The sequence below is a fragment of the Zingiber officinale genome, chromosome 1B, assembly GCF_018446385.1.
Source record: "Zingiber officinale cultivar Zhangliang chromosome 1B, Zo_v1.1, whole genome shotgun sequence".
Taxonomy (NCBI): Eukaryota; Viridiplantae; Streptophyta; class Magnoliopsida; order Zingiberales; family Zingiberaceae; genus Zingiber; species Zingiber officinale.
The window spans coordinates 139,815,634-139,827,067 of record NC_055986.1 but is presented as its reverse complement, the minus strand read 5'-3'; the positions used below and the strand labels follow the sequence as shown (position 1 = coordinate 139,827,067).

The 11,434-nt window shown below is 35.3% G+C and overlaps 2 protein-coding genes across 2 annotated transcripts; both read right to left on the bottom strand.

Moving 5' to 3' along the window:
* Nucleotides 1-1,970: 1,970 nt before the first annotated feature.
* LOC121982216 (SKP1-like protein 1) lies at nucleotides 1,971-6,548 on the bottom strand. The gene is made up of 2 exons (XM_042535183.1): nucleotides 6,143-6,548; nucleotides 1,971-2,348 (listed from the first exon to the last, which is right to left on the bottom strand). The coding sequence occupies exons 1-2, from the start codon at nucleotides 6,449-6,451 to the stop codon at nucleotides 2,175-2,177; spliced, it is 483 nt and encodes a 160-aa protein (XP_042391117.1). The 5' UTR covers nucleotides 6,452-6,548; the 3' UTR covers nucleotides 1,971-2,174.
* An 854-nt stretch (nucleotides 6,549-7,402) lies between these two features.
* LOC121982208 (GDSL esterase/lipase At5g42170-like) lies at nucleotides 7,403-9,057 on the bottom strand. The gene is made up of 5 exons (XM_042535172.1): nucleotides 8,754-9,057; nucleotides 8,528-8,658; nucleotides 8,173-8,406; nucleotides 7,817-8,072; nucleotides 7,403-7,709 (listed from the first exon to the last, which is right to left on the bottom strand). The coding sequence occupies exons 1-5, from the start codon at nucleotides 9,013-9,015 to the stop codon at nucleotides 7,513-7,515; spliced, it is 1,080 nt and encodes a 359-aa protein (XP_042391106.1). The 5' UTR covers nucleotides 9,016-9,057; the 3' UTR covers nucleotides 7,403-7,512.
* Nucleotides 9,058-11,434: the final 2,377 nt, after the last annotated feature.

Genomic DNA, 11,434 nt, shown 5'->3' with positions numbered 1-11,434 from the left:
TAACCTTGATATGTATTGCTAATTTAGGGAAAAAAAAGTTCTCTTTGAGCGTTTATTTAGCCAGCCAAATGCTAAAGACAGGGATGTCTGTTGATTATGACATATGCAATGGCAAATGGAAGAATGGGATGGATTCCGCCATCGTCATAAATAGCCTTCTGAAAACAGGAATATACGAAATGCAATTAGGCTTCAGCAGAGGGAATCTATACCGTCGATCCTTATGTCGCAAGGTCAAGCTTGAGTGATGTATTGTCCATTGATGGCAAAAACAGAACTTAGGGGGCGTTTGGTTCTTTCCTAGGAATAGGAATCGAAATGGGAATCATTATATTGTGGAATGGGAATGAATATGAGTATGGATATCACTCTTAAAAGTAATGTTTGGTTAGTTGTATATCTTCTATCGGAATAAATCAAAGTTTCCTTTTTTACCCTTAAAGGAAAATAAGAGAAAAAATTAGATGTGAGAGAAAGATGAATGTGAGAAAAAAATATGATAAAAGAGAATTATGAGAGAGAAAGTATTATGAGAGAGAAAGCGTGATAAGAAAGAATGAAGAGAGAGAAAGTGTGATGAGAGAAAATGAAAAAAAAATGTGATTGGAGAGAGCATGATGAGAGAAAATATGATGTAAGAGAAAGTATGATAGGAGAGGATGAATAGAGAAAAAATATAGTGAGAAAAAATGAGGAGAGAGAGAGTGTGATGAGAGAGATTGAGGAGAGAGAAAGTATGGTGAGAGAAAAAAGAACAGTTAATATGATGGGAGAGATTGAGGAGAGAGAAAGTATGATGAGAGAGAAAGTATGTTGAGGAAAAAAGGAGTAAGTGTGATAAGAGAGATTGAGAAGAGAGAAAGTATGATGAGAGAGAAAGTGTGATGAGAGAGAAAGTGTGTTGAGGAAAAAAGGAGGAAGTGTGATAAGAGAGATTGAGGAGAAAGAAAGTATGATGAGAGAGAAAGTGTGTTGAGGAAAAAAGGAGGAAGTGTGATAAGAAAGATTGAGGAGAAAGAAAGTATGATGAGAGAGAAAGTGTGTTGAGGAAAAAAGGAGGAAGTGTGATAAGAAAGATTGAGGAGAAAGAAAGTATGATGAGAGAGAAAGTGTGATGAGAAAAAAGAGAAAAGATAGTGTGATGGGAGAGATTGAGGAGAAAGAAAGTGTGATGAGAGAAAAAGTGTGATGAGGAACAAAAGAAGGAAGAGAGTGCGATGGAAGAGATTGAGGAGAGAGAAAGTGTAATGAGAAAAAAAAAGAGGAAAGAGTGTGATAGGAGAGATTAAGGAGAGAGAAAGTGTGTGATAAAATGATGAAAGAGAAAATATAATGAGAGAGAATAAGGAGAGATAAGTGATATGAAAGAAAAAATAAATAAATATATTTTGATATTTGATATTAATGGAGAAAAATTTAGTTTTAAGTCAAGGGTATTTTTGGAATAAGAGAATATTTTGATTGATGAAAATAGGGTAATGGCTCATTGAAGGGGAGGTATATGGGAATGAGTCATTACCCAATTTTAAGGATTCATTCCCTTATTTGTATTCCTATTCCTATAATCCAAACATTAACAATGGGAATTAATGATTCTCATTCCCATTCCCCACTCCTATTACCCTAAACCAAACGCCCCCTTACATCATTCATTAAAAAATTTATACCTCCTAGAAACGCATCAAGTTATTTTCATACACATTATTTCGTCACCGGAAATTGATATGTTTAGACTCCATTGTCTCATATGATTAACTGCGTAGGCACAACACTAGCATACTTACTTTTTTTAGTTCACACTAAATTCGTGATACCTCGAGGGGGAAATGATTTTGTAATCAATCCTAAACTACACTAACTCAAGTTCAGTCAATGATCCAGTTCAACGCCTGGTTTAATATACACTGCTAGGTTGTATCAATCGGTCCAATTTAAGGGGAAAAAACAATCGGAGAACCTAAAACAGTTCCTGATATAAAATCCAGTCTGTTGGCAATTATTTAGTTTCAATCATCATATGACACTATCATTGAGAATGTAAAGTCTTTGGGCATTCAGTTTCAATCGTCCTAGAACCCAACACTACAAGAAAATTCAAAATAAACATTACCAGTACCACAGTCATAAAAGAGTTCAATTGAGGATCAAAACGTCTTACGAAATAAGATTGCCTGTCATTCAAAGGCCCACTGATTCTCCCTTCGAACTTCTTCCTCTTCCTCTGGAGTAAAGTCATTTTTTATGTTAAATGTTTTGCGGATTTCTTCAGGAGTCTTTCCCTTGATCATATCAGCCACAGTTTGGCAAGTCAAATCGAGAAGCCCTTTTATATTCAGGTAGTTTGCAGCCTGAAAATACAGAACACAATTAAAATCAGAAAAAAAAAATACAGAGAGAATAGCCAAGGTGGTTGCTTGGCGACCTACTCACCAAGTCATTGTGAAGCAGTTAATTGGGAGAGAAAAATTTACAAAAGGTTTCATCTTAGGATGCAGTTAAATAAAAGAATAAATTCAGGTGTGTGCATCTTCACATGAATCCAAATAAACAATCAAAGCCAACACCTTTGCATACTATATAAAAGGAGAAGAATAGCTACGTTCATAGAAGACAAAATTGTACCTCATTACTTGTTTGGCCAGTAATGCTTAAAAGTACTCAAATTGAGTCACTCCATCGCAAAATCCTATCAGGTGGAACTCTAACAGCAATTGTACCTCATACTTGTTTGGTAAGTGATGCTTAAAAGTAGGAACTACTATAATTTATTGATGTATGAATCGTGTTTGATTTTCTTTTAATTTGAATTTATCATAGTTCAACATACCCAGGCCGCTCTTGATTTCATTAATGATCTGCAAGTAAATTTAGACAAGCTGGATACTATGAACAGCCCCTCAAACTGAACAAGCATGAGAAAGTGAAACAGCAGGAGACTAATGAGATGCTGGACCTAAATGGAAAAAAAATGCAACTAATACAGATGGCAAATGAACAATTATGGAGGGCATCTATCAAACATCCAAAGTGATCAAGGTTGATAAGAATGGAAAATTATGCACGAGACAAATGTGAAAAAAGAACATTTTTCAAGAACGCCAACAAAAACAACTTCACAAAAACAAAATGATTGGCAATCATTTGAACATCATTTAAAGGCTCAAGCCATGTGCTGATCAAGAAGGGTGAAACACTTTGTTCCACCTGCTGACTGGCATACAAAATCTAGAAATTGTCAACATCTTCCTTAACACTCAAACATTTCTCCGCTTCCATTGCGGCTTCCTCCTCCGCATCAAAACCAAAATCCTAACTTCGTCAACTCCAATGTTGGCTCCATTGCAAGTAGGCTTCCTCACCTCCTATTCCTCATCTTCCTTTTCCTCCAACACCAGCATTCTTCCTCCTCTCCTTCATCTTCCTTTAACACTAGCACCATCTTTCTCCTCCTTGGCACACCTCCAACACCAATCTGACTCCAACTCTTCTTCCTCTTCCTAAGGCATAGGTGTCCCTTTTCCTCCTTCGGCACACCTCTGACCCTCCTACTCTCCTTCCTCTTCCTCCAACTTCGGTGCCCCCTACACCTTCAGCACAACTCCAACACCAATATCGGCATATTGGCGACATTGTCTTCAGCCATTTGGGGATTGAAATCCTGGCTTGGTTCAAGAATTCAATCCTTACATTAAACCTTTAAATTGAATATGAATAACTAAGAGATCATCATTAAGTAATTCAGGCACGGCTAAAATTGTTGGCCAATACCAAGTGATATATCCTAGTAGGTAATATGCCCACCGCTGCCAACAAGCATAAAACAATGTATACTTAAAATGATAGATTATTAAAAGCCATATTAAGAAATTCAATTTGTTGTTAAAAAATATGACAAACCGATGCTCAACAAAAAAATTACCAGGATCTCTTGAATAAATTTTTCTTTATTTTTTAAATTCAATTCAGTTTAGGCCATATTACATTGAGTTAGCTTTTAAAACATTTTTCAATATAATTTTTTGAAAAAAATATATTCAGTTAAATATTTGAATTTTATTTATTAAAAATACATTTGGATTGACCAGACATGACCAAGTCTGAAACTCAACATAAAACATGGGGTATAATCTATGTTACTTGAAGTATTAAGTGATTCAACAGGGAAAAGGTCACATTGCTTGAGGAAATCACAAGAGCCTTGTTAGTGTGAATGTGTTGTAATTACTAAAGTAAGATCCTGTTTAGTTATTTTAGAATAATGGAAATCACTAGTCAAGACTACAAACAAACAGGTATAGATCAAACAAGATGATAAAAAAATAGAGCAACCTGTATTTTCAAATCTCTCAGTCCAAACATAGAAAAACTAAAGCTAAATAACAATGAAACTATATTTTAATTTGGTAATAAGGGTTGCAGACTCAAATAAAAAAATAAAACAAGAAAGACCAATTACAATGAAACACCTATATATTAAGTCAAATCTCAGAATGAAAAAAAAACATATTGTATGACCTAGGTGACACACTATCTCAGTAGAAAACTAATTTATGCAGGCATGTCAAATTTCCTAGAATTGGCTTTTTTTTTAATCTAACATCCTAGCATGTACTGCCTATTATATTACTCTTGGAACTGTTATTGTACAATAACCTCGTTTTCACATAGTTAATTGCAATGAATTATTCCCTCGACAATCACAAACCAAATTTTGTATTAAATACATTACAGCTACAGCCAGTATAAACAGGTTGTCAAGGCAAAGAAACTCTCTCAACCTTTGTTTTGTGTACTAATGTTTTGGTCTACTTGGAAACTTTTTAATACTGCTTCTGTATAGGAGGTTAAGGCATTTAACTATATTAGATTCCAACTAATTACATTTTTCATTGATTCCCCAACAGTGCATTATGTTTGAGGTTTAAAATGACAATGCATGCAATTGCAATAGATCTAGTGAACTGTGCACATGCAGTATTTGAGTACACATGCTTAGGCATATAAGCATGAGATATCATATTTGATTATGGTTGTATAGTAGTTAGGTATTTCAATCTAAATGTAGCATACGTTCAACAATTTCAAATTTTATATAGCAGTTACTTAACCTCCTCAAGTCTTAACATAAACATGTAAGGGTGAGCCACTAGTGTTACAAATGCAGCAGCATAATCTTAGATATCAAAACATGTCAGAAACACATTTCAAATGATCATGTTATTCTAATTGAAGGCAACAGTTGTATCCATAAGAAATAATTACAAAGCCTCTAGAACTATCAAACTTTATAACCAGACGTGAAAAAAAATAAAACTAATTGTCACATTCACTTCTCTGTTCATATCATTAGGATGCTAGATTAAACAAAAACATTGTATATAATGAAGATAAAATTACATCAATCATTAGTGAGAGATATGCATGAAATGGACTTCAAAACTAACAAATCTTAGCTGTCACTGTTTCATAGTAGTGACCTCGTTCTCATCTAAAATTTAAAAGGACCAAGTATCACAACATAAGTCTATAGAGCACAGAAAAAGTTCAATTTCATGCAGCAAATACTTGGCCTCCTTCAAGTAATATATTACAGACGGGTGAACCACTAGTGGTACAGAAGCAGCAAAAAAATAAGCCCTCAAGAACTATTAAACTTCATAAATATTCAGAAATTAAAAAAAAAACAAATTACATATAAAGGAACGCTTGCACTCACTTTTCCATTCATATCATATCTCATGCAGTTATTCACATTCATCACATTTATTTTTCTAAATAAATCTATTTCACTAAGATGCTGGATTAAACAAAAATATAGTATATAAAATTTCCTGCATCGTTATTGAAAGACATGGATGAAATGGATTTCAAAATTAAGAAAGTCTTGCTACCATAATTTATCAAGGTTATATAATTTATCAAGGTTATGTAGTCATATATCATAGTTGGTTTATTTGGCTGATAATTAATGCTCTTGAAACTATTATTTCCATCAAAATTACGGATCACAAGAGATCAATAAGTATACGCAAACGCAGGTAACAGAGGTGCATCTCTGAGTTCATCAATTAACGAGCGACACGTATCTATCAATGAATGCAATAAGAAGCAATGAAGAAGAGGAAACGACCAGAGATCTCACCAGTATAAGATCAAATAGGGTGGCCTGATCGACCTTAACAAACTCTGAATCCCAGGACTTGAGATCTTCGTCAAGCCGGGAGGCGTCATCGGTTGTCTTCGAGGCAGTAGCGACGGAGACTTCGACGTGCTTCTTGCAATACTCGATAACTTTCGATAGGATTTTCGAGGTGACGTTTGGAAGAGGAATGCCGTTGTCGGCGCAATCGTCCTCGATCATGTGCTTGATGGTCTGCGATTCCATGGCTACCGCCTCGTCGACCTCGAATACCTCACCGTCGGAGCTCCTCAGCGTGATCGCCTTCGCCATGGAGGTAGCGATGAGGCGCCTGTCCCGCAAAGTAAGGGGAAAGGAAGAGCCGATGAAACCCTAGACGCGGAGTACCGTGGTTTAATAAGCTTTCTTACACAATTAGGTGTCCTTATAAACTTTTATGGAAATTTTTCATTTTGCTCAACCACGTGTAGGTTTATTTGTTAAGAGACCATCCAAATTTTAAAATAATCTAAAAGTAACTTTAAACTAGTTTATTTTTTAAGAGACCATTCGAATTTTAAAATAATCAAAAGTAACTTCAAACTTTACACTGCTGTTTATTTGACAGAATACTCATCTTCTAACCAAAAATAATAATATTGTAGTTAAATGAAAAGAGTAACAATTTTTCTATTTGCGATTACAAAATTTTATTTCTTCTAAAAGGACGCTTCATCTCACCTCTCTTTTTTTTAAAAAAAAAATCTAAAATATTATCAAAGTATTTTTTTTTGAAGTCTAAAATTTTATTATTTTAACAAATAAAAACAAAAATAAAATAAAATTGTTCAAGCGAGATTGAGTCGGGCTCCACTGAACAGAGATTCAGATGCTCAACCAGTGTATTTGCAACATTGAGAAACATTTACAAATTCAGCAAATAAAAGCATATAATCCCTTTAGTGGATCTCATCTGGAATTCCCTTTCTGTCGAAGAGAACCGTCACAAAACCATGCATGTGCGTCTCTGGTTCCAAGCACGTGAACGGTCTATCTTTCCAATCCTTTAAAAACTAACCCTTAATCTTAATATTTTTCTTATCATTAATTATAAGAGAGTTAACTCTATGTTTCCAATTAAATTGAGGATGAATATGATTGAAATTTGAGAATTAAAATATAAAAGTAAATGAGAAATGATGTAGAAAAAAAATAAAATGGATTAAAATATTCACAGATTTAAGGAATAATAGTCATTAATAAAAAGAGTCAAATAATTCATAATACCGCATATAATTCATAATTTATATCTCGATTAATACTAGATAAAATTCATAATAATTTTGATATTATACATCACAATTAATGATGCATATAATATATAAATTATTCTATCACAACACACGCATGAACTGCGACCGCAGAGCTGTAATGATGATCCGGAATGCTCTTTCCGTCGGATGAAAACCATCCCAAAACAAATACTTATGCGTCTCTGATTCTGGGCACGTACACGGGCTAAACTCATTACAAAAAATTGAAGCTTCCAATTCTCCAGTCCCACAACATCCTCTTGTCGTTTCCTCAAACCCTAAGAATTATTAATATTACCAAAAACAAAAAACAAAAAACAAAAGAACACAAATCATAAAGTAAAATTAAGATGATAATAAAAGTCATCCATGCAGTTACTCTTACCATAATCCGAGCCATGTTGAATGAGATCCATCACGGTATCGTAGATGTTCAAGTAAATGATCCGAGCTCCGAAAAGATCCACATTGAGTTGCTCTAAGCTCCTGGATAGCTCAAGGTTGAACAAGGTGGCCGCTTGATTGTAAGTCTCGACACAGTCTCTATTCTCTCCTCCGCCGACGGTCCTCGCCGCCGGCACACAGCCCAGGGGAGGCACTCCTGCTACGACAATCCTTCGAGCTCCCAATTTGTATAATTCCTGAATCAATATTGATAAATACAACGTCATTAATTATATTCATAGAGCTAATTAACTGGCAATTACTCGTACTGTGTCAAATATATATATAGACAGATACGTTTACGAAGCTGCCGGCGGCATTAACCAGGTAGTTGATGTAGGAAGGCAGATCGAAGGTCCTTTGTCTAATAGTGGTAAAGAAGTATGTGGTCAAGATATCGTTGTTCCCAGAGAATATCGCATGAGCACTTTCTCTTATTATGGCATCTGCCGCTGCTTCACCTGCAATGGCTATCAACTTTCTCTTATACTCTTTGTACATCTCCAGTTGATCCCACAACGAGAAGACTTTCTATGTATATAAGATGAAAATGATGTTAAAATGCATGTCTTTGGTTTTTGTTTTTGGCGATCGATATATATGATCTTGTCTTCTGTGTAAGTTGAATATATGTAGTGCAGCATGCACCTACCGGCACTGTAGCTGTGAGATTATCGAAGCCTGAAGCAGCAGATGCAAAGCTTACTCCAGTGAGCAGCTCTTGGTTCTCCAAGTCAGGAGCACGGTAAGGGGGCAAAAGATCTTTAATTCTGAGCAATGAAACTGCGATAGAATAGAGATGATGGAGATGATAAGGAGAGATCGGAGCAGTGGCGGATGGAAATTAATGCAGAGTGAATTGATGATCTCCCGATCACCTATGATATCTGGAGGGATTCTTCCATTGCTGAACCTTCCTGTTGGTTCGTGTCCTGGGAAGTCCCTGCCGTAAGGAGGGAAGTTGGCCCTGGCCGGTGTGATGAGCATGTTGTTGTTTCCTGGATCGACGATGGAGTCGCCGAAGACGAGCACGGCAGGGATTGGTGGACGTTCTTGAGATATAGTGATTGGAATTCGAAACAGAATTAGGAACAGAATGACAACAATAATGCTGGGGAGTACGTAATTCGTTTGATACATGGATGATGAATCACTAGGGGAGATGGGTTCATGAAGGCTCTAGTGCATATATGATAAGGTTGATTGGACTAGTAGCCTTGATTTAAGGAGCTTGAAAATAACAAACGTAGATGAATTTTAGTTGGTCGTCATTTAATGTGAAAGAGAAGTCACGGGCATTAATATGCACACACTGTTAGGTGGAAGTTGAAGTGTTCGTATTTTCTTATTAATTAGTGATTAGTAGTGACCACTTCAGTTTCTGATCCGTGTCCAACACTGGATCACAATTTCGAGTTTGAGATGCTCTACTTCCAATTATTGCTCTCGACAATATGTAGTGTTGCGGTCCCTCTCACGTTTTATATACATCGAGCACCCGAATGTCCTATCTAGACATCTTGATTCACTTTTTATTTGAATTGAGACCCTCAGATAGGCATCTGGATGTCCAGATATGTGAGGGGCGTACTCCTGTTCAGGAGTACGTAGGATAAGGATGTGCAAATTAAAAAATTCGTATATATAGAGAGAAAGATTTGATACTCTGCACACCTTTACTTTATACACTCCTAGGTGTCTTTCACATGTCCAACGATGCCTTGCCTAGGCGTCCCGATTCCCTTTTTTGAGTCGGGGCGTCCGGGCGCCTAGACACGGATGTTTGGATCTGTGAGGGTTGTCCATGAGTATTTTTTTGACGTCCCGATTCACTTTTGTGAATAGGGATGTTGGACTGTCGGATGTCCAAACCGTAAAATGTTGTATATGAATTTGCATGATAAAGATATATATATATATATATATATATATATATTATATTATATTGAATTCAAGATATTTTCTCTGATTATTTTTTGGAGAAGGATCTATACTAATTAAGTTTGATCAGTAGATCAGGTCCCATAATTTCTCTCGAGTTGAGACTTTTTTACATTAAAAATATGTGTTGTTATATATTTTTCTCTATTTCTGTGATTTATTATTGTTTAGTTATTTTGTTAGGTTTATTTTACCTATTTGATTGTAAAAACAAGGGAAAAAATAATTTATTTATTTTAGTGTGTGATTTTTTAATGAAAGATTTCTTAGATTTCCGGAGATAGAGTTAACTTGTTAAATTGTAATTATATGAAATTAATTTTAAATTTACTTGTTAAAATGACTTACTTTGATAATCTAAGACAATCAAGTATAGAAGGATGAATTATTTGGAATAACTGATATATTTGAAAGACTGCACTGTCTTATATGACAAAGTTTAATTTCTTGATATGGTTGAGTTACCTTGGGTGAGCTATCGAGTTGTAGAGTACCGAGGTGGTCGAGTGTTAGAGTTGCCGAGTCACTGATTATGACATAATTTTGTTGTGAATTGGAAATCATACAATGAAGCATCAAACCCCTCCTACGCTAATGTAGCATAGAAATAACTTGAGTCGTCCGCTAACGAATGTAACGGTAATTGATAAACTTAGGATCGTATGTTATTCTTATTTTTAGGGTTTTCAATATAGAAATGTGGGTTTTAGATTTTGATTCTAAATCTAACAAATGAAAAACAAAGTAAGTAAGAAATTAATCTAGTGCTGGAATGAAATCTAACTAAGTGTCAACAATTAATTCACAATGCATTGTCACTCTACGTTATGGTTTAACCATTAACACAATTAAACTAAGGAAGAAAATAACAAAGCATTAAATGAAACCTAATCTAATAAATGAAAGACAATGCAAGTAATAAAGCTAAATCTAACCTAACTACAATTATAGAAAATAAAAGGCAACATGAAATAAAGTAAGCATTTAACGAACCCTAAAGCATTAAAGAAATCTAATCTAACCTAACCTAATTGCATTCAATCAAAACTAGAACTTAATGAAATTGGAAGAACAAGACAAGCAAGAATTAAATAAAGTAAAATATATCAAATTGAACATAACTAATGGTTGAAGCAATTCATCGAACACTTTGTAGACATGAATTAAGTTGAACCAAATAAGTGCAAAGTAAACATGGAAGATTAAATTTGCTACAAGCATTCAACAAAATAAAATGATTAACCAGGTTAGGTAACGTCAAGCCTGGGATGATCGGCTCAACCCCACGGAAGTTTTCCACTGGCTACTAGGGTAAATCGGGAAGCGCTCGCAGTGGGCAGCCCAAGAGCTCAGCATCCTTTAGTTGCGTACCCCATTTGGAGGAAAATTTCCTGCAAATTCGTCATAGTTGGGGCTCGAACAGCGAGTGTCTGGGTGCCAATCTAGATGCTCTGCCACTGCACCATAGCCCCGGGGGCTACAAGCATTCAACACGAAGCATCAACACAAGCAAATTGACAAAATTAATTAACATTAACATGAATAAAACTAATTTAACTAAACCACAATCCACACTTCCACTTCGATACCAAGGATTACCCTCGTCGTCACACGAAGT

Bases quoted from the DNA above. Each gene is read 5' to 3' on its own strand.
- LOC121982216 (XM_042535183.1), bottom strand. From the start codon at position 6,451: ATGGCGAAGGCGATCACGCTGAGGAGCTCCGACGGTGAGGTATTCGAG. The intron at 2,349-6,142 runs GTGAGATCTCTG...CTGTATTTTCAG, and splicing joins CCCTATTTGATCTTATACTG to GCTGCAAACTACCTGAATAT.
- LOC121982208 (XM_042535172.1), bottom strand. From the start codon at position 9,015: ATGTATCAAACGAATTACGTACTCCCCAGCATTATTGTTGTCATTCTG. The intron at 8,407-8,527 runs GTAGGTGCATGC...TTATATACATAG, and splicing joins ATCTCACAGCTACAGTGCCG to AAAGTCTTCTCGTTGTGGGA. The intron at 7,710-7,816 runs GTAAGAGTAACT...AATAATTCTTAG, and splicing joins TCAACATGGCTCGGATTATG to GGTTTGAGGAAACGACAAGA.